The sequence below is a fragment of the Oreochromis niloticus genome, linkage group LG20 (genome assembly GCF_001858045.2).
Source record: "Oreochromis niloticus isolate F11D_XX linkage group LG20, O_niloticus_UMD_NMBU, whole genome shotgun sequence".
Classification (NCBI taxonomy): domain Eukaryota; kingdom Metazoa; phylum Chordata; class Actinopteri; order Cichliformes; family Cichlidae; genus Oreochromis; species Oreochromis niloticus.
In genome coordinates, this window is record NC_031984.2 from 26,981,735 (window position 1) to 27,004,614 (window position 22,880).

General features: G+C 39.8%; 1 protein-coding gene across 4 annotated transcripts in view; it reads left to right on the forward strand.

Annotated features, from left to right (window-relative positions):
* cfap74 (cilia and flagella associated protein 74) overlaps positions 1-22,880 on the forward strand; it is a 51,666-nt gene that overhangs the window by 25,857 nt on the left and 2,929 nt on the right. For all 4 annotated transcript variants that reach the window (XM_005459865.4, XM_005459864.4, XM_005459863.4 and 1 more), the window contains 15 exons: positions 3,408-3,536; positions 9,910-9,997; positions 13,336-13,509; positions 14,016-14,149; positions 14,354-14,621; positions 15,564-15,698; positions 15,882-16,015; positions 17,619-17,753; positions 19,004-19,113; positions 19,209-19,264; positions 20,297-20,416; positions 20,519-20,674; positions 21,263-21,401; positions 21,735-21,889; positions 22,131-22,263. In XM_005459865.4, the coding sequence (XP_005459922.1) occupies positions 3,408-3,536; positions 9,910-9,997; positions 13,336-13,509; positions 14,016-14,149; positions 14,354-14,621; positions 15,564-15,698; positions 15,882-16,015; positions 17,619-17,753; positions 19,004-19,113; positions 19,209-19,264; positions 20,297-20,416; positions 20,519-20,674; positions 21,263-21,401; positions 21,735-21,889; positions 22,131-22,263 (2,066 nt within the window). The remainder of the gene's footprint in view (positions 1-3,407; positions 3,537-9,909; positions 9,998-13,335; positions 13,510-14,015; positions 14,150-14,353; positions 14,622-15,563; positions 15,699-15,881; positions 16,016-17,618; positions 17,754-19,003; positions 19,114-19,208; positions 19,265-20,296; positions 20,417-20,518; positions 20,675-21,262; positions 21,402-21,734; positions 21,890-22,130; positions 22,264-22,880) is intronic.

Below are 22,880 nucleotides of genomic sequence, written 5' to 3' on the forward strand. Positions count from 1 at the left end.
CTTTCATCATGGAATTTGTCACTTTTTTTTTCTTTAAGTAGTTAGTAGATATCCCACAAGTCCTCCCAAGTTTGTGACAGATTTTTTAAGAGAAAAGCACAAAGCATAATTGAATATGTCCATCTTGTCTGTGAGCCAGTGATTGGAATATCACTCCTACTAATTGAAAGTATTTTTTTAGGAAGCTTTAAAATGTGAAGTGTTTGACTTTGGCTTGTGAGCCAGTGATTGGAATACTCTGAACACAGTTGGCAGGGTGTTTTCTTTTTTAATATTTCAAACACTCAGCCCGGACTTTCAAATACTCCTTTGCTGGCACCAGATGGGGAGTTGAGCATTCCTGCCCAAACCCAGCCACAAAAACACAACCACCCTGCTTCTTTATTTCACAAAGCCTTCTGTCCTTGATTTCTCTCCCTTTTCTGTATTTCTAATGCACCAACTGTGCCTTATCTTAGTCTCAGCCTGAGACCTGTTTAGTTTGACCTGAGGAATGTGATCAAGTTTAGCCTTTTTCTTTACTTTGTGAAAACAGCAACATACAGTAAATACTAATAAAAAAAAACCCGTTCTTCAGGCAGGTTAGTTTTATATATATATTATGTGGGATAAAAGGAGACGGTGCTGCATTATGGGGACAGTTGCCTAGAGCGCTTGCCATGAAGGCTTGGTCTCCCATGGGGCTTTGGAGTACATGTGGAGTATGCAAGCACAGCCACCTGTCCCTTTTAAGAAAAGGCAGAGCCACTGCTGCAGCCGTGGGCACTCGGAGTCCAGGCACTTAGTTATTCAGCACTGTATGTAGACTCAGCATGAGCAACCTCTCTGCAACATGACCTGATATCATTCCCACTAAACTGTGATGATTGTAATGAGTAGCATTATTATGTGGCTCTAATAAAAGAAAGTTTAACTTTTTAGGACTATTTTTACGGAGCCCCCAAAGGGTCACAGTGGGAGTTTTTTACAGACGTTTCATAGCCCGCCGAAGCATCACTAAGGCAATAAAAAGTTGTGTTTTTATGTTGCTTCTCTTTGCTACATTATTCTTGATAAGACCATGAGGTCTTTTCTCCATTTGCCTAACCTAGCATTTAATTAAAGTTTTTGGCACTGAGGAGTAGAAATTGATGTTAAATATAGTGAAAGAAAGTGGAAAAAAGTTACTATCTATCTATCAGAGCGATCGTGGCTGAAGAGTTGGCGGTTCATCTTGTAATCAGAAGGTTGCAGGTTCGAGCCCCGGCTCGGACAGTCTCGGTCGTTGTGTCCTTGGGCAAGACACTTCACCCATTGCCTACTGGTGGTGGTCAGGGGGCCCGGTGGCGCCAGTGTCCGGCAGCCTCACCTCTGTCAGTGCGCCCAGGGCGGCTGTGGCTACAATGTAGCTTGCCATCACCAGTGGGTGAATGGGTGAAAGACTGAACGTGTAAAGCACTTTGGGGTCCTTCGGGACTAGTAAAGCGCTGTACAAATACAGGCCATTTACCATTTACTAGATAGATTAATTTACATAATAACTGCCTAAAACTAGCCCAAGAAGTCTTCCAACTGCAAGTAGATCCAGTGATTTTCATTTAACTTGTTATAAAGAATGCATTATTGTTAAACCCACAGCACATGCATGAGACCACCTGCATAAACTAAACCAAACCCAGAGGAAATATCATGTCTATAGTCATATATTCAACACTATTTTCACTTTGTCTTCACTCTTGTGATGTTGTTTGATAGTGTGGAGGTTAGGTCTGTGCGGCAACTTTCACACAAAATGGGAATGCCGTTTTGTTATGGACCTGCCTTCACTTCTTCGAACTGTTATACATATTTAAAATTGATCATGTGCATCTTAAAGTTGCTGTTTTGTAATTGTTTTGAGGATTTACTTGAAGCCAAATAACATGCAAACCTTTACTTCTTTTTTGCCTAAAATATCACTGCATTGCACAGTAATAATACTTCTGTGGACATTCACTAAGCATTGCTTCAAAAATGAGCTGGTCAATGCCTGCCAGTAAAATCAAGACAGGTTGAGTTAAATGCCCATGTTAATTAAAATGCCTAATTACCCTAAATGGTTATGTATCCATGATTATGCCTCTGCCAGCAATTTGAAGGTTGTCATTTAGCTGGCATAAAGATAGCAACTTAATATCCCCCAAGTGTCCCTGTGAGTCCTTGCCTCGGGGAAACAACCATCTGGCTGACCTCCCTGTTCAAAGTGGGCCAGTTCTTTTGAGAGGAGAATCAAATAATGACGGGTCCCTCAGTCTATTTGGCCACAGCTCACTAAAGGCTCACCTTTGTGTCTTTTGAAGATGAAAGCAAGCACAGCAAAATATTATGTATACGTGTGTCACCTCCAGCAAACTGTGTTTTCAGCCCGTCTGTACTGTCATTGTTTTTTGAAGGTGTGGGCTGTATTGGATGTGTTGGAGAAATTCCCAAGGTGACGAGCCATTTATATCACAAGCCTCAGCTATAACTGAGGCTTGCAGCCACGGGCACAACCATCTGTTGAAGCTTCTGGAAATTAGGTCATTTAAATTATACTGATTTGGGGTAGATTTCTCCATAAAAGGCATTTTCTGTGGGTGTCACTGAGACCAAATTCTTTCTGTACCTGCTGAGTCCTCGAAGGATAGCAGGTTTAAACAGGGTTTAATCATACTTTTGGTTATTACACCTGAAAGAGCTAAAAAAGGGACTCATTGGGAGGCATGTTTGTCTAAGGAATCCAACAACTAGAAGTTATAAAATCACCTGAAAACTACCTTAACAGACTATACAATACAATCTGGATTCCTTCTTATGATCAGCCCAGCCTAGTCTTTAACTTCAGTTTTAATTCATCTGACACCAAATCATACAGAATATCTCAGTGCAATTCACTCACTCCATTTTTTTAGAGAGAAACCCAACAATTCCCCTTTGCGCAACCACTTGGTGACAGTGTGAAGACAAAAAGAATCTACCTTTTAACTAAAAAATGAATTAACCTCAAACAGAAGAAGTTTTTAGGGCAGAATTAAAAATATATGTACATTTAACGGCAATACAATAAGTAAGCTACCCTTCATTTAACGATTAACTTGAGAAAGTTAATGAGAAACAGGGAGTGTTGGGTAGGACTGCACCAATAAGCTCAACTCACTTCTGCTCATTATTGATTTTACATCTTTTAAAGCTTTTTAATGTGATCCTCCATAACAGCCCCTGCTTCTTATGTGGACCCTCAGACAGTTAATTGTCCGTTCTGAGTATTTAACATCTGAGATGCACTTCAGATAATGTGGAACTGCCATCTTTACCTTTATGTCAGTAAAATAAAGTATTCTTGTATGTTGTTGCCTGAGTTTCATATATCGTGGATTATGTATTTATACGTATATTTTTTTGCATGGCAGAGCCAGCACAGCTTTGAAACTGACCTTTGAGGTATGTCAGGACATGAGGAAGCACATGGAGATCTTACCAAAGACCGGCTTCATCCAGGCTCAATCAAGCTTTAGTGCCCAACTGAAGTTCATCCCGAGGTAAGGAAGGACACGCAGAGGATGCAATGATAATGGAATCACTGGAGCAGCGATAATCTTATTTTAGACTAACCTTGTTAAGATTCTATTAGCCTTCTATGAAAGTGCAAACTGTTTCACCTCGAAGGAAAGTTGTAATATATTTTGATCTTAGCTTACAGTTTTGTGGAATCTGCTTCTTAAAAAGGGTAAACAGTTTTTCTGTGGAAAAACTGCTGTAGATTATGTACGCTGCACACTTAATGTTTTTAAAAAAAAGCAGGTGATTATAGGAAAGAAGAAATCTATACACTGTTATGACAGGACGGTTCATGTTCATTTTAAACTGGGTCTATTCTTATAACAGCTTTGGCCAGTCTGTAACATTATTAACCTTTTACTCAGCTTGATGTAATCTAGAAACACTGCAAGGTTTCTGCTAGAACCCTCAGCTGACCCCCACAAGGCATTTTTTTAAATCAAACACTACAACTGTTAACTTAGCTAACATATCATATTAGCCTACTTGTTGGTGAAAAACAGTTCAACAAAACTATAAACAGTTTCTAAATATGCACAGTGAACCAGATAAATCTTATTATTTAATACTACTTTACCTGTTTAGCTGATATCCTTCCACTTATGCCCACTGATTAGGGATTATAGAAAGCTAGATCACAGGTTGTTGAAGTGAACAATGTTAACAGTGCTCTCCTGCTGTTATAGGCTGCAAAGTGGGAAAGAAACTACCTGTGTCTCTCACTCTGTTTGATCAACTACTATCCACATACCTTGGGCAACTTAGCTTCCATCTGTGCCTCACAGTCAGTGCTATAGCGGATTAATTTGCACTACAATTATTAAGTGTAACGCTAAACCAGCCCACCATCTCAACCCTCATTTGCCATTGTAAGCTGCCTGGGTTAAGAGCTGTTGTGGCGGAAACCATGATCGAAGTCAGATGGTTAAAGAAGCTGTGATGATCACTGACTGCATAGATTTTACACAAAAATTTATGCTAGCTTACTTTTTGTGTATAAAAACAGGAAGGTAAAATGATAACCCCCAAAAGGTCTCATAAAGTGCTGTCAACTGACGATTTGCATTTTGTTTCCCTGTGTTGTGATTGTCTACTGGCTACAGAAATCTGTTGTGATATCATTACTAGTTTACTACAACGCTTCTATGACACAATTCCCTTTTCCAAAGCAAGCAAGCGGTGGAGTCTTACAGAGTTACAAAAGGCAACAATCTGAAGCCTGTCAGCAGCCAGCAGGTATAAAAGAGTTTCTACAACACACCTGCCCTCTAATCGCAGGGGCATGAAGGCTTGTGATAATGGTTTCTAATGACTTTGAAGGATGTGGTAATTCTTTCAAGAACAATACAGGCTCTATATTTAGATGGAGAGGCAGGAACTGAACTGTGGTTTGAATGCCAGGAGAGCGGACAAGGGGACCCCCAGGGCAAATATGAGAGGCATGCAGTAAAAACTCTGTGTGGGTGTCAGTATTCTTCTGCCCACCCTCCTTTTTTTTCTCGTTTCACAGTTCAACAGCTTTGCGTATTGATAACTGAAAAGACATTTGTGTATGTATAAATAAATAAATAAATAACAGGAGGTCATTTTCGTTGCAAATGACAAAAGTTAAGGGCATGCAGTGGTCATCGTACAGTAGGGTGACAGCAGAGGAAAGTGGGAAAATGTCAGTAATCTGGCTTAGCGAATCAGCAGAGGTTTTTAATGCGAGGATTAGAGTACAGCTTTACTTGTGCTGCTGCTGAGATGGTGCATCCTTCATGAGCACTAACACAACTACAGCTTCACCCCCTCCCTACTCCCTCTGTATCACACTTCATCACTCCATCTCTCTCTCTCTCTGTCTCTCTCTCTCTCCTGCTTCTGTGGCGTCTTCTCCCACTCGCTCGCACATACTTCTCTTTTTCCTGGCCTATCACCTCTGTGCTTAATTATACTTCTTTCTCTTTGGGTTTTTCTCTCTCTCTGCAGTCCTCTGTGTTTCTGTGCTCTTTCACTTCTCCAGCTCTAACTCTGCATTTATTCTGCCTCTTTTTGTTAGTATCAAGCTCCTCTCATCCCTCAATGCATTCACGATTCACCGCTGCTTATATGATGGTCCTGAATCTGCTTATATAACCTAAGACACCAGACATAGATCTCTGTGCTCTGAGTGGCCAACACTGTTTTCACTGTTCTCATAGTGGTAAATCTTGTTTATTTGTAGATTTGACCATCAGTTCTGTGTATTATGAGAACATAAACTCAGTACATTAAATTCTGAGAACAGAATATCACTAAGTGTAGGTCTGGCATTAAACTGATTTGCTGTGTTGCTTCATTTTTCAGTTTAACATCGTGTGTTTATTATCCTTATTTTCTCTCAGGTAATTATGTCACAGTCTGATACACAGACTTTATATTAACAAGATAATATATATCCTCTTTAGAAACAGTTCTAAATGTGTTTATTTCTTATTTTTGGCAAGGAAAAAGGTATATGATCCCAGATAAAGACCAAATAAATACACCTCTTACTGAATGTAGACTTGTATTATGTCATTGATAGGTAGCAGATAGCTAATGGAATGTGCATTTTTTTAAGATTTTGCAGCAGGGCCAAAACCTGACTGCCAGCTGTATTCAAGGCATGTTGTATTGGTTTTTCGTAGCAAGAGTTTGGTGCAATTGGAAGCAGCAGTTCCAACAAGGTGGCCTCAATTAGTTGTTTTTTACAAGGACATGTTTAGTAGATTGCAAGTTGACTGAAGTACAAAAACAATTTGTGGCTCTAACCCTAAGTTTCATTCCAAGTGGCAAAAAAAAGCACCTTAAAAAGTCTTAAATCTAATATGTAGGAACCCTACTTATGATCAGATCAATCAAAAAACTTAATGAGGTGTTGTGAGACATATTTGGCCACATCGCGTTTTGTAGTGTGAACTGTACTGTGCCATGATGTGTTACCAACAAGGACATATCAGGAAAATATTTTGTTTTTTCATTTTGCCATGTGTCACAAAAAGGCTTTGTCCTGACAATCTCAGCAGTTGGAATATATGTTTATTAGTGCTTAGCCCTTACTAAACAAATCTGGAGCTTGACCAGTGACAGATGGACGAAGGGCTGTGCGTGGAGGCCCTTTGAACTTTCACTGGAAGTGACGTAGACAGACTGAACACGAGTAGTCAGTTGGACACCTTGGACACGGGTCGAAATAGAGATGTGTCTCACTTCCGCTTGTGAGCTAAATGCTTGAAATACATTTTAAAACAGTGTTTAGGGGTTCTGTATGTATCTTCAAAACACCAGTGAGTTTTATTAAACGATGATCTGGGTTTTCAAAAGATTATCAGGGGTTTATGTCTCTCAAAGACATAAACCCGTTCTGTAGGTAAGTATGGTCTCAAAAGGTGGCTAGAGCTTTACAAAATAAGATTTGAATTCTCCTTTAAGATGCCCCAAGGACCCAAACAGAGTCCTCCATCCACAGCAGAAACTCACATGATTCTGACTGGGATTGGAAAACAAGTATGTTTCCAGCATGTCATCAAGCTGTGTCCCTGTATGTCTCATCTCTGTCATGGTTGGATCTCGCCTCCCAATCTGTTGATTTTTGGTAGGTTTGCTTTTGTGTTATGCAGTGGCGGTGTGTCATTTAAGATGGCATTGCCAATTCCTTCAGCCAGGGACTATCATTGGATTTCCAAATCCTCATTAGAAGCACTGCTTTCACTCACTGTCTCATCCGCGCACACACTCACACACTGTTAAATCTGGATTCACAAATGACTCATAGCTTTCATTCTTTATACAGGTGTTTGCTTCTTGCCTCCCCTCCTCAGGCTTTTGGGAGAGGGTGAGCACATTCTTGCTTCCTGCTCCGAGGGTTTGTGCTTAGCCTGCCCACATCATTCAGCATCTCTCCTTGCTTCAGCCCTCGCTGCCTGTCTTCCTCCACCTTTATTTGTCACATCGAGCCCACTCACTCTTTTCCCTCACATTGTGCCATGTGCAGCATAATCCCCTCTGTACAGTACTAAATCTAATGGTTCACATGTTTGTGATCCCGCTCGATGAAGAGAAATGCTGCTCGTTTGAATTCAGATGGACGCTGACAGAATCAGAGTGATTGCCGTTTTGTTTCGTGACATTTGTCCCGCCCGATATTCGGTTCGTGTTAGCTCATTTCTGTTCGGCGGAGGGTTGTTTAGTCTTTTTACTTCCAGCACAAAAGCTACAATCACGATTGCTTTAAATTTGAGAGTTTCCCTCTCATTTAAATATTGTATTATATTGTAACATTTCCTGAATTTGTCTTGAAACCTTACACACTGCATCATTATAAGATGCATTACCATGCCATGTGAGCTGGTTCTTTTGGTCCTAAATTTTGGCTTCTTCTAAACTCTGTCCCACAGAAAAGGAAAGCACATTCTTAGGTTGTGCCTGTGGAGAATTTCAATCTAACCCATGGAAATTTGTTTCCCTGTTTTTGCTGATGGGATCATTTGAACAGGACTACTCGAATTAGTGGTTTTAGGTGTAATCTCTGAAGAGCAGGCAGTGGGTCCAACCCTGGCAGTTCCAGCTGATAAAATGGAGATTACAAGGATGAATTACTGCAGATTACACTGAATGGTTCTGCCAGCACTTTAACTGCTAGTGCACGACTCTCATCAGAAACGTTCACGCTGCAGTGGGTTTCAAGATAACAAGCAAACAAAATAACTTCCGTAACTTATTTCTTTCCTATCATCATTTTTTTTACTTAATGGTCATTTACTGTAATTCTCGTCCACCCGTTTTTGCAAAGCGAAAAATCCTTAAGCCTCTTATTCTGTTCTGTAATCCCTTTCATAATCACTTTTTTAATGGTGAAGAGAAGTCTAAATACGAGTGCAGACTGAAGAGGAATGTATATATTTTCTAAAAGGAAGCGCTGTGCTGTAAGCTCATAAAATCCCCTGAAAAACACAGCCTTCCTTCTGGTTTTTCCTCCTCACTGTTATAGATTAAAGCTGGTCATTAGAAATACCACCTGCTGGATTGAACAGGTTATTTCAGTAGTTTCAGTTGAAATACTCTGGTTATTTGCATTGCGGCTCGGTAGTTAGAACAACCATTTGAGTTTTACTGCATCTACTAATCTCTGAAGTACCATAAAGGCTATAGAGGAGAATTACTTTTGGACTGTGGATAATCTGGCTGCAGAGAGGAAGAGCACACAAGTAAATCTGTTTAGGACACTGACAAATCTGAAAGCCTATCCATCGACAAAATTCTCCCGAGCATATGGGCCTGGCGACGCCCCACCAGGCTTTTCCACTCTGCCCTGCCAAGCTAATTCAAGAGTGACTCTCCAGCAGCGATTCTATTAGCAGGCAGAACAAGAGTGCTTCCTTAAATACTCCCTCTGCGCTCATTGGTCAACCTATGCAGGGGAAAAAAGGACTTTGTAATTGCAGAGATTTAATTTTGACGGGTGAGGGAGTGACCTTTGTGGGTTTTGAGTCATGAATTGGGTTGTCGTAGAGCAGTTTCTGGGACGTACGAAATACAAACCTTTCCTCGAACTTGAAGCTGACAGATTTGCTGAAGGCAAGGCGTGGTTGTAGCGCTTTGAAAAGACACACTAGCATCTGGAGAGCCTTAAAACCAATGACATTTACAGCATTAGCTCTCAAGCCTTCAACCGGCATTAAGAGTGTAAAGAGGAAAAGACAGAGGGAGGCAGTTGAAAGGAGAGAAAGGGAGGGAAAGTGAGGAATAGCCGAGAAGAAAAATGAAGGATGTTAGGAGAAGGAGAGAGGAGGTGGTGGGTGGATCTGAGACACAAACAGCATTTGACATTTGACCACTTTTTCTTTTTTTTACATGCTAATGAATTCTGCATACGTGCATATATGCAGTTTTTTTACTGGTGCTAGCATGAGAGCTGCTCTTGACACTGAGGGATATAGAGGGACTGGAGTTTTACATAAGCCTGTGCATGACTACTGGTCCTCTTTGAATCATACTTACGTCTCCCATCACCATGGCTACAACCTACAGTAGTGTGGAGGCGCGCTCTGCATCTCTCTCCTGCTTTCCCCGGCGTGCCGATCCTACAGTCGTGGGTTAAAGTAAAGTAATGGGTCTTCAGGGTCTGAATCTTTCTCTTTCTTTCTTCACTGGCTTGTGGCTTTCGACAGATGGTATTTTTCGTATTTTAACAAAACAAATAAAAACATATCAAAATCACTGTTGCGATTACGTGTTTGTTTTCAGCCTCTAGCTGATGTCTTTGCTCTTTTCTGCTCGTGAACATGAAGATGAAGCTGTTTTCATGACAAATGGCGACTTCCTCACGCCTTTCTTTTTGCTTTCTCACAGACTCTCCTTGTCCAAAGATGCAAAGAAGTTTTTTGACAGTGACACAGGAGTCCTGGAGGTTCCAATGACAGTGCAAGTAGCAGGCCAGGTTTGTGTCATGTTACGCACTATACACGTATACTGCAGATAAAAGCAATGTGATCCTGAAAGCAGTGGGCTTGAACGTGTAGTGCAGTGCTAGTGTCCTACTTTGTCCTAAACAGAAGCACAGCTAGTGAAGGTTGTAACCTATTTTGCTTGTAACAAGCTAAAATTATCTCCTGCCCCCAAGGCCTAGTTATTCCATGGACACTAATAAGCCAAGCATAAAGGTTATCCCATATATTTTTGCTGAAACTGTCTGCAGTAGCACAAAAAAGGTAAAGTAGGTTTCAGATGTATTTGTTATCCCCTCTTTTATCATGAAGCACCTGTTGTGCGCAAAATTTGACTACCTTAAAACCTCTTGCCCAACAGCCAAGGCAGTTGTCATCTTTCTTGATTTTATCACATACATATAGAGCAGTACACATGTTGATGTAGTACTCTGATGCTTTAGGTCAGGGGTGTCAAACATAAGGCCCGGCAGCTAGAACTGGCCCAGCAAAGAATCCAATTCAGCCCATTGCAGTGCTTTGGGAAATGTGAAGGAGGTGAGACCTCCCAAATGGTCATTCATACAAAAACATTGTAATTAAGTGAAAGTAAATAAGCAAGTGACAGAAAACTTTTTTCATTATCCAACAGGGAAGTTTCTGTATATATTTACAGTGATTTCAGAGTAAAATAAAAAAAGAAAGCTTTTTGTTAATTAACTTAGTCAGGGAAACAACATGCCAGTGCTTTTTCTGTCATTTTTTATTTGTTACAGTTTAAATCATGCTGACAGATTTCTTTTACTGACTACATCATCTACAAAAACTGAGACATGCTGTTGAAATTACACTTCTTTTTCTTATATTAAATATCTCACTGATTAAACACATAGTTAAACATCTTTCCACTTACAGAAAACTGGAGTTTCACTGATCCGACCCACTTAAGTCCAAAGTAGGCTGTATGTGGCCCACAATGTAAAGTGAGTTTGACATTCCTGCTTCAGGTTCTGCTCTGGCAGCATGTTTGAATAAATTAATATTGTTTCTGGGAAATATAGTTGGTTTAGTAAAGATTCTACATACTAAGACGGGGGTCTCAAACTTAAATGAGCTGTGGGCCACTGCTGGCGCTGTCATCTCTCTGGAGGGCCACTTTAGTGTTCAAGTAGTACAAAACAAACAAGAAAACACCCATAAATACTTCTGAAGATATAGCGTTTTGTTTGTTTGTTTTTTCATTTCAAATATTGTATAACAAGACAAAACTCCAAATGTGAACACATGTTTTTTTCTCACTCTTAACCAACTGAAGCCTTTCATTGAACTACCAAATAAACACATTGGTGCTCTCTTTCTGGCCAGACACGTGGCAGCACTTCTGCTATAACTTTGTTCGTATGTAACACAGCCAATCCCTCAACATGTTTGTACTCTCTGCTCATATTGCCTTCATGTTAAATAAGTTTTTGCTTTTTAAAGAACTTATTTTTAAAGAACTTCAACAAAAAACAAATCCACCCTAACAAAAAAAGTAACTTCATGGGCCAAATTGCATTTGATTTTTTTACATCAATATGTGGGCCGCAAGTAGGGGGTGACGTGGGCTGCAGGTGGCCCACGGGCCGTGAGTTTGAGACCCCTGTACTAAGATATTCATGAGCCTCAGTGATGCTCGCTACAGACAAGATGCCAAAGCAATCTTGTCTATTGCTTTGCTTTTTGTAACTTAGTGTGATGCATAAGTGAGACTCAGGTGTCTGTGATTTTGATTTTAAAATCCATAATCTGGCTTTTCTGTGTCTGGTATTTGACTGGATCTCTTGGCCTGTGTTTTGTCACTCTTTTGGGGGCTTGTACTAAGACATTAGTTCATAAATGTATCATTATATATTCACATTAATGCAGCAACTGTTTACAAGGATATAAGTGGAAATTCTGGACCATTCCTCTCAAGAGGAAATGAAACTGCAGCTAAATTCCTTCATATCATCAGAGACAGTGTTTATTAAAAACACAGAGCAGCTGCTTAGACATTCGTGCTGTGCTTTTGCCAGCTTTTTTTCAGTAAATCTAAATCTGGACAGTCTTCTTGCCAAATTGTCACCTTCCTCTACCTCCCCAGCCAGCCACTATTCACTGACTTTACTGGGACGTGGAGAGGAGAGGGCTGGGGGATGGGGCATGGAAGGGGTGTAGCTCTGACGAGAAGCCAAAGAGCGGGCCAGGATGTTCCTGTGATGCACCAAAGCTGTTGCCCCCAGCCCCTAGTCCTGAGCTCCTGGCATTACACCATGAAAACACACACACATTCATACATACACCAACTGGTCACCAGACATCACAGCAGCCTGGAAATCAATGGTGCAGTAAACAAGCTCATCTGCTTTATACCGCTGGGGGAAAAATTCACAAAACCTGACAAAATTTAACAAAATTGCCTCTTGTCTAGTACAATTCACATGAAGTGAACTTAAAGGCTGTCAGGGAATAAGGCTAACAAGGCTAACGAGCTCCAAAACTTCATTTTCTGCATCGAGGAGCTCCAAACTCGTACACATTGATTTGTTCACAAAAACGTGACACCAAATTTTATTTTGAGTGGATCTCAAACACATCACCCTGCCTCCATGAATACACATTGGAGCATGAAATGTGTATTAATCCTCTGCTTAAAATAGTCTTGAACAAATGTTCTGTTTTACTCCTGCCTGAGAAATATTTCCTGTAAAAGCTACAGAGCTCAGCTTTTCAATAAAAGAGAAATAAAGACATGACCAGACCTCAAAAATTATAGACTAGGACTAACTAATTGTAAAAAATGTACTTAAGTTGGTGCTTTGTAAAGCCGACTCTGAGCCACAGCCCTGTTTTGAATTGGACACACACACACAAACATAGACGCATTTCTATCAGTGCTGGCTGATGAAAGATGACCGAATGCACAAAAATTGCTTGATTTTAGCCATGACTGATGTTAAACATCAATTTGATTCTTTAGATAATTCAGCTGCATCTGTCTGTAATTCACAGACTTGAGAAGTCTTTGTAAATTAAAGCAACATCAGTCTGTATTACGCCCATGTTTTTGACTCAGAATATGAAAATGTATAATTAAGATTTAAAAAGTGATACCAGAACAGTTTTCAGGACAGCCGGTGGAGTTGTATTATATCAGCCAAACCTTTTCTGGGGTAGGTTAGCATTATTATGATGAAGTAGAATTAAAAGAAAGTGCATGTTGTACTTAAAAAAGAAAGACAGATTTCCCTTTACTGACATTTGTAAAGATATTTGTCTCGAGAACAAAAAAATGGGCAACCGTGTGTAAAGAGGCTTCATATTTGTGCAGGTGCAGCCTGCCCATTTCACGGTCCATGCCATTGTGACCTCCTCAGACCTGCGGTTTGACCACAGCGAGGTGGACTTTGGCTACTGTTCCATTTACCAGTCAGTCAAGAGCAGCATTCGCCTCACCAATCTGTCCCTCTTACCCCAAGACTTTGGCTTCTTGGGTGTGCCTGAGGTACTGCATGAATGATGTGGAAACCTTGTCCTCTGTTAAGTGTTAATGTGTTAGTGAGGTAGAGTTGCATGGATGCAGATACAAGCATTGCTGTCTTTGTAGATAATGTTATGTTTATGGAAGAATCATATTTAGTCCACATCCCACTTTCACTGTTTGTTTCATTCCACAGGGTTCCTCCTGTTATTAAAATTTGTTAGGTTTGCATAAACAGTAACTTTATATAGCTCTTATAGTGTAAAGAGAGTGAACAGTAAACAGAGAGGCTGTTATCCTACATTGTTTCCTCGTAATCCCCCGTGCTTAAGTAGACAATGTGCATCCTGTGTTTGGATTGGCAGATTCTGCTGCCACCAATAAAAGCTACAACAGACAGTGGGATAATTACTTAATGTAAATGCATTAAATAGCTACAGCAACCATAACCAGCATCAGAGTCTAAGTTAGATTTCATGAAAACATCCTGAGTTATAACTTTAAAGCTTTTTTTTTTTCTCTAAATCAAGTTTATTGAGGTTCAGCCCAATGATGGATTTGGTACTCTGCTCCCACAAGAAACCCTGGAGGTTGATCTGATTTTTAGTGCCCAAACTGCTAAAGAGTACCGCTTTCAGCTCAGCTGCAAGTCTGGAATTAACAGGTTAGTTTTAAATCCTACACTGTGTGTAAATGAAGGGCATTTACTCTTTATGGCATCATTGTGTCTGCTTATACATTCACGCTTTTGTACTTATCTGTTGATAGGACATTTTAATCAGTGCCATTACTGAATGTTGTGATCCTGTTTATTCAGTTAAATCCAATACCTACTGATCCATAGCAAAACCATTCATTTTGTCATCAGAGATTTTCTGCTGTCTTGCCGAGCAGTGGGTGTCCACCCACCACTGGAGCTCTCCCATTTTCTGGTTCAGTTTGGAGCCACAGCAGTAGGTGACCAGTCCACTGCCATGCTGTTCCTGAGCAACCATCAAACGGGCCGTGACCAAAATAGACAACCAGTCTCTCCAGGGGTCAAGGCGCCTGTAATGCCCCGTTTGTTCTCCTTCGCCCTGCCAGAGGACTCGGACATCGGCATCAGTCCGTCTGCAGGACGCCTCCTTCCAGGAGAGGTGCGGTATACGTCTTATTAAGTTTACACTTATGGTAAAGGGCCACACCACCGGTTTTATACAGGTTGGTAGTGTGAAGAAGACTTCAGATTTATAACAGTCAAGACAGTGTTTTTACATCTAATTAGTAACTTATTCGACATTTAGACTCTTCTTTGTTTTTTGTTGGGGGTTTTTTTTCTTTTTTGGGGGTGGGGTATATTTTACACACCAAAATCTCACGTTAGCCCCAAAAACAGGTTAATCTCCATCTGAATGCATTTATAAACCTGAATGGACAAAACAGTGTGACCTCTGTTTTGTTTCTATAAAGAAATTAAACATTAAAGAAAGCGGTTAGTTTTTATTTACTACATCTTAGTTAAAAATGATCTTAATAAGCACAGAGCTAAGGAACCAAACCATCTGTGCTCAGAGGACTTTGTAAGTGTAATGATGCTCTCTGCTGGACACCTCATGGAAGTGAAGAAGCACTATTTATAGATATAAATGGGGAAAAAAACTCAATGAAAATCACTTCTATTGGTTCTGACAGTCTAATTTTAAGTCTTATTTTCCAGATGACCACTTACCTCCAGACTCCAGTATTTTTTTTTATTTAAACTTTATTTTCCAAGCAAGATATTAAGAATAATATATTTACAGTGACAACTTAACAAGTGCTAGAAGGCACAGAGATCCAGGGTAATATATCCAGGATAGTTTGAAATAGGAAAAAGCAGGATTGTCAACCTCAGTCCGCTTGAATTGTTACAAGCCAGTAACCTTAAAACAGGACACTGCTGAAAGCTAAATTCAACCTTTATGTGAAGCAGAGGTTTGAAGTTAAAAAGTGATATGGTGTAGGAACACTATAATGTGAAAGAAACACACAGAAATGTCCTTTGTTATCCTCTAAATCTGAGCAATTTCAGACATATTACCGTCTCTCCTCTACCCCAGAGATGTCTTGTCCAGGTAACGTTCAAACCCAGACTGTTAGACCAGGAGATCAAAGAAGAGGCGCTGCGTCGTCTTCATCGAGCCAAGTTGCTCTATGAGAGTGAGCTGGAGGGAAACAGACTGGCTGAACAGGAGGTACAGTTTCACACCCACCTTCCCACTCCAGCCACCGTCCGCTAGTGCCAGGGTTTTTAAATGTGAACACATCTTAAGTGACTAAATTTTCTTTTACTTTCATAATCACACAGAACATTTATTTTTTACAAGATGTAGTCCCTACAGTATGAACCTATTACTCATGTTCATGTTCACTGTAAGGCAAAACCGGAGATCCCACTGGAAGCTAGTAAGGGGAAAAAGGCGTCTGTGAATCCAAAAAACAGCAAGGTGTCCAATGAAGCAGAGAAAGGAAAGCAAAGTGAATCACCACATCCTGGCAACATAGTACCAGGGTAGGTTTCTGAAGATTATTTACTTAATCTAATCAAACGGATCCAGTTTGCTGGACTGCGAATAAAAAAGGATTTTTTTATTTGAAAAATGTTTCTCTAATTGCACTTCCTTTCAAAAGGCTAAATCTAATGAATACCTTCTGAGATCCAACAACACTAGAATATCAACTACTTACAAAGCTTTTCTTTTTCTTTTTGTTGTTGTTGCTTTTTTCTTCTTATTCCAGTGACTAATTGATTCCAGCGGCATTCCCATTTCTTTTCATTCACAGTGATCACAAAATACAGTAATTTACAAAATTCATGAAACAGCCATCATTTCCTTACAAGGAGCCAGAATTTCTTGTAATTTTTTAAAGTGGACTTGAGCAATAGTTCTCCAGGCTTTATGAAGGTCTTTCAAAGGTTGTCTTCAGACTTTGGTTGGTTTTTCACTCATTTTCTGTCCAGTCCATCAGGTGTCCAGTTCACCTCCATATTGTGCTTGTTAAGCCACTTAGCACTGATTTATGAATCATTCAAGGATAAAAAAAAAGGCACTGAACTCAACGGACGAACCATTGTTGTGTCTACACAAAGGACTAGTTTTAAATTGTATCTTTAGGCACTTTGTTACAAGCAGCAAAACACATAGTTTTTTCCTGTTTCTGTTGCTGAAGCTGTAAAAAAAGCCAAAGATAACACAGTTTGACAGACATAAAAGTGTGTTCTTGCACCAACAAGGTCCAAACAATCTGCATATCTTTACTTCATTTGTGTTGAATACTTTAAAAAATGAGGGAATTGGACAACTGGAGGAAAAAAACTGGCTAAAGCAGATCAACACCTACCTGAAAGGAGGTAAAGGAAACATCTGTAAGTCATGTTTTTAAGAAATAGGGAGAAAAATCCATCAAAGACCTGATACAGGACTTGAGAGATGCACTTGGCCCTTCAGCTGATTCGTCTGCTGTTCACAAAAACCTCATCAGAAGTGGTCTCAGTGGAAGGGCAGCGGTCAAGATGTCATTCTTAGGGGAGGGAAACAGGGAGAATAGGTTGCACAAGAACTGCACTGAGAATCGGGGGCAACAGATCATTTGGAGTGATAAATCCAAATTTTACATTTTTGGTTCAAATATTCATCAGTATATATGAAGGACAACAGGAGTGCAGTACAACAGTGAGTGTCTACAGCCATCTGTAAAACACAGTGGAGGCTCCGTCATGGTTTGGGGCTGCATTTTAGTCTGTGATGTATGAGCTCTTGTCAAAAACACGCTGCCAATGCAGTAAAAGGATACACAGATAAACTACAAGGTTGCCTAAGAGAGTTCAGGCTGTGTTCAAGAGTAAACGAGGGCATACCAACTATTGACTTTAAGGTTTGTTGGAATTATACAAAAAAATTGCTTTATTTACTGTATTTACATGTATGCCTCCATGTTAATCACTGCATATTTCCCATTTTCGTGGCAAAATATAAAAAATTGGGGCATAGCTTAGACTTTTAAACAGTAGAATGATCTTAGAGGTAGGTGGAAAGGTTTGATGAAGAATTTCTTTGTGCTAGCGACAAGGAATTTTTTTTTATATGTTTAATTGTTACTCTTTTCCTTTGAAGGTCAAGTTGGTATGAGGAGGCCAAGGCCTCTCTGTTATACTCCTTCAGGGAACGTTATAGAGAGTACACCATTCCCTGCTTTGTGTCAGATGGCGACCCTCCAGAGGACGACAAACTGGTCCAGCCAGCATGGAGGTCAATAATCAGCTTCCATATAAACGTGTACAGCACACTGTAGGCCCCGTCATGTTAGGTTTTTGTCATGTAGAGGTGGGCAGATCCATTCAAATATCGATATCAGATTGATACTAGTGCAATAGGATCGATTCTTTGTTTTTATCCTGTAAGTTCAGTATGTAGCCCACTGAAATGTGTTATGTGTTGTTGTTTTTTCTAATTAAATAACATGCCACCTCTTCAAAAACCTAGTTTCAAAATGCATGAAAATGTTTAACGTGGTGTTTATTTGTATTAACCATTTACTGTGGAAAGAAAAAAATATTTAGTGGCTATTAAAAATGTTCAAATTTCCAGATTGATGATGATTGGTCTCATAAATCATCACACTGGTCTCCACTAAATAATTTGCCTTTATAGGTTAAAGGTATAAGTATCTGTGTTGGTATCCTGACCCCTGTATTTACTTGGTATTAGATTGATACCTTAGTTTGTATTATCAACAAACCTTCTATATACAACTGGCTATTGCATATAGAGAACACTTTTTAAGCTGCCCACAGTAACCAGCGTTGACACCACCAGCCCATTTCATAGTGTCTCTGATTTAATATTTGTCAAGTTTGTTGTCACTTATTTTTTGTGTTGTGGGGGTTTTGATTCTGCTCCCCCCACCTGACTGCTCAAAAAGACAGCCATAACAACAGTTAGGCTCCCAGTTTACCTCTGTTTCTTCCTATTTCCTGTGACGGTGACATTACCTTGAGATAACTGTGTTTTCATGTGGAGTTTTTGATAAGTTGAATATAAAACCAAATAATATTTGACAGCCAGCATGCCCCTTCAAGCACAAGACCTGGCAAAAAGTTGTTGTTGAGCTGTGGAACATTTACCACTTTTCTTTTTATACAAATAAGTGTGAGTAACTAAGCGCCTTTAGAGTTTTAATAGTCTATTAAGGGAGCATGTATGTCCAGGAAATAGAAGATCTCTTCAGCTGGTATAAATCTCAGAAATAGTTCAAAAATGGTGCATTTGAAAAAAGTTAATACCCCAAAAATTACCTCAAAAAAATTTTGCTCATGCCCCAACTCAGTTTTCTAGATTGATTTTGTGCTAGAATAATTATATTACAAGAGGGTATTCAGCTTCTATGGTGAAGATCATATTACTCTTCTACATCTCTTAAGTCATTTAAACATCACCTTAATTAAAACAAAAACAACATATATGGATCTGTATTCATTAGATGTCCTTTACCTCCTCAGTCCCTTCAATACGCTGTACTTGAAGCTTCAGTGTCCTGCTGTACAACCCCCTCTAGTGGTGATATCCAACAATGGCTGCAATATCATAGACTTCCATCAGGTGACAGTGGGTGAGTCGTTTATAAAATATGTATAGTTACATTAAAAACGCTTAAATCATGCTGGACTTTTATTCTTATCTACCTTTTTTGTCTTCCATTTGTAGGAGACCGAGTGATTAAAAGGTTTACAGTTCAGAACATTTCACAGGAATCTGTGGATGTATCCTTTTTTTAATTTTTTCAAAAACTATTGATTACCTTGCTGACAGTTTTAAACATTCATGATACTCATGATATTTATGATACATATGTCATATGTATGTGTTTTTCCCTTTTTCTGAATTTATCTGTGCGAAGGATTTTTCAGTAATGTGTATTATGTGCACACTGTGTCACTTTATACACAGCAGAATTCATCTATTTGGTGTTGAAGTTCCATTTTAACTTTCAGAACTAAATAACTGTGCATGAAAGAGTCAGGTCACCCAAATTAGACAAAAAAAGCACATTTTCTTGGTTATCTCCAGAAGAATTTATCATCGCAGACAGGTGGTGATTTGAGATATCAAAATCTGGAGAAAGATGCATTTCATGGCCCATCTCTCAAACCCTCAGACACCATGGTATCGCACTGCAAGGTTTATAGACTGTAGTTGGGAGAAAACTATTTATAGTGCGCACTGTGACATTTGCCAGCAGCATCATAAATGAAATTCTGTTCACCATCATTGCATTAGGATGGATTCGGGCTGTTGGTGTGTCTCTGGGGTTGAAGATGCTAACTATTAATCTCAACATCCACAGTTCAAGTCTGGCTTTGGGGCTTTTGTTTCACTTCATTTCCTGTCTTAGTTTCACCATAATTTCCGTTCGTCTCTACTTTCTGGTAGAGACGAACAGATCTTATTTAGCTCATGCTAAATAAAAAAGAAATTGCAAAATTCTGGAAAAATCCTATCAGGCATGACATGTGAACAACAACAAGTTGAAGAAAAAGATGATATTTGTTCAAATTTGTTCACCACCGATAGCACCGATTATGTGAATACTTCACCACCAACACTTTACAGTGAAACCTGAGATTATTCCATCATCTCAAATGTACCTGGACATTTAATCTAGTTCACCTTATGAATGCCATCTCTTTATATGTTTTACTTTCATGTCCAAATCAAAGATTACAAAAACAAAATCAATGCACTGCTACTACTAGTAGAATATTCACCGTAGCTTTTCTTTAACCCTTTCTAAGCTGAGCTCGTCGGTGTTGGACGTATATGGTCCCTTTTCCCTGCTCAATGCTCTCAGATCCATAAGACCTGGAGAAAAACACACTCTGATTCTCGCCTTCAGTCCAACTTTGGAAAAAAAGGTGGGTTAACTGTGTAAATACACTGAGTCTTCTTTGTACCTGTTTATGTAAAATTAATCAAGTATAATGATGAACACACTCATTTAACCTGTACTGTTCCAGTACTGTGACATGCTGGAGGTGCGGTGCCAGAAAATGACCCTGGAAATGACTCTGCTCGGGGAGGGAATAGTCCCTGCTGTCACCTCCTCCCACACTGGAGATGTTCTTGACTTTGGCTATGTGCTGGAGAAGGAGACTGCCTCACAAGTCGTGAAGGTGTGTGAAGATTAATACGAACAAAAACAAAAAAAACAACCAAAAAACTGTCGCTAGTTACTTTTGAATACTAATTTCTCAGTGGACTGAAAAAAAACTCACTTGGTTAACTTTGATGTAATTTTATTTAAGTCCATTAACTTACACATATTTTATGATTCATGTAAACACTAAGTGGAACGAGTAAAAATGGTAAAAGGGGCGATTTTCATGTGTTAATCATAGTCAGGAGACTCATAGGTTATAGTCATGGATGCGTTAGTATAACTCTGAGCCACATGGAAACACTCACAACTAAAGCAGAAGCTAAAAATGTGTTGAGTGTTTTCTATTTCCCTTTCAAATGGGCCGTTCCATGTAGATCTCTCCTTAACCCTCCTCTACCTCCTTTTTCTCCTGGTCTCCCATCCCTTCTTTGCACTTCACTCACTCTCAGATTGTTCCCGTATTTGTTGGACTATTTTATTTTCATCATCACGTCACCATTAAGAAAAACAAAGGCAGCACCGTGCAAGATATTTTTAGACTACAGAGTAATGAGGGAAAAACAGCCTCGGTCACTGGCATTAAATCTCGTTCTCCCTGCAGTTGCAGAACAGCTCAGCGGTGGCAGTGAGCTTCAGGGTGATGCTCGCTAGTCTCTCTCCCTTCAGACCTCAGGGTGGAGCTGACCGGGTGGCCTTTCTGCTAGACAGATATGCAAACTCCCATGTCCACCCTGCTGTGGGTAAGATTTGTTTGGAGCTCCAGAAGTGAAACACAAACACTTTGACTACACATACTACTAAACTTGACCTGAACTTTAATACAGTATTACCTACTAGAAGTATTGTATAAGAGAGCAGAAGTGTGCACCAAATAACCCAATTGTTTAGATTTCCACTGTTTCATAAATTAACCCTAGCAGTTTTTGCTTAATTCCACTGACAGACAAACACATATGAAACTGTAATAATGCTGTAAATGTCAGAATATTTGCTTAAAAAAACAGGAGGGTAATGTGCTCCAACAGTTCAATTCTTTCATACTGACCAAGCAACGTGTTTTCTGACTTGTGCAGGGACTCAGAACTACAGTGGGTTGAGCGTGTTCAGTGTGGTGCCAGTAGAGGGCAGCATTCCTCCAGGGCAGAGCCAAGAATTCACGGTCACCTTTCGGCCTGACCACCCGTCTGTCAACTACTCTGACAAACTCACCGTAGAGCTCATGAATAAGGTCAGAGGAGCGCACACGTGTACAGATTTACACGCGCTTTCAGCAGTGAATGCATGCGTGCTCTCAACCTGTCCTTGTCCTCAATCACTGCTTATAAAAACTGATCGCATGGCCAAGGCTAAAACACTGTTCTTAATGCATTCTTGTTATTTAGATGTCCTTACTGCAGCCTGGACGTCCTCTCTGTACTTTGGTCTTGATGATATAACAACCTTAATCCTGTGCCATTTCTGTCTCTCAGAGTAAAGTGTGTGTGATGGAGCTGAAGGGTGCAGCCTCTTCACATAGCATGTATCTGTGTGGCGGAGACCTGCTGACAGTGCCTGTTGAATCCCTGCTCCCCTCAGTCATAACCAGTGAACCTCAGCTCACAGGTGGCATGATTCAATTTCACTGTTTTCTCTCCAAAATTCTCTTAAATACTGAGAAAATCTTACACTGACACTGTAAAGATGACTAATATCTTGCATACACTTTTCATGATTTACGCGAGCAAGGCCAGCGTATGTGATGAAGTAATTTATGCTAATCATAGCTTGCTGACAGCCCGTGCGCTTGTCACCAGCAGTCAGATCATATTTTACCACCGAATCCCTGTGTGAAATAGTCACACCTCCTCAGTGAGGTAGTAGTAAACTGTACTGAATGCAAGAGGTGTTGGTGCATTCAAATGCTGCTCTGAACGCCTCTCATTGACACTGAGCAAAAATTGACTTGATGAAATGTGCATATTCTAAACGTCTTGAATAAGGAAGTAGCAATTTACCATGGTGTAATTTATACAGTTTCATCATTTCCAGCTGTGCTTTCAAATAATTTTCACACATATGGTTTTCTTTCTTTTTTGTTTTCTTTCTTTTTCTTTCTTCTTTTTACTTTTTAAAGAGTGCAAGAGGTTTTATATTTTAATTTTTGTCATCTTTCTGTGCAGCAGAAATACAGTATGTGCCAAAAGTGTGTGAACTTGCAGTCTGGTTTCTTAGCTTTTTGC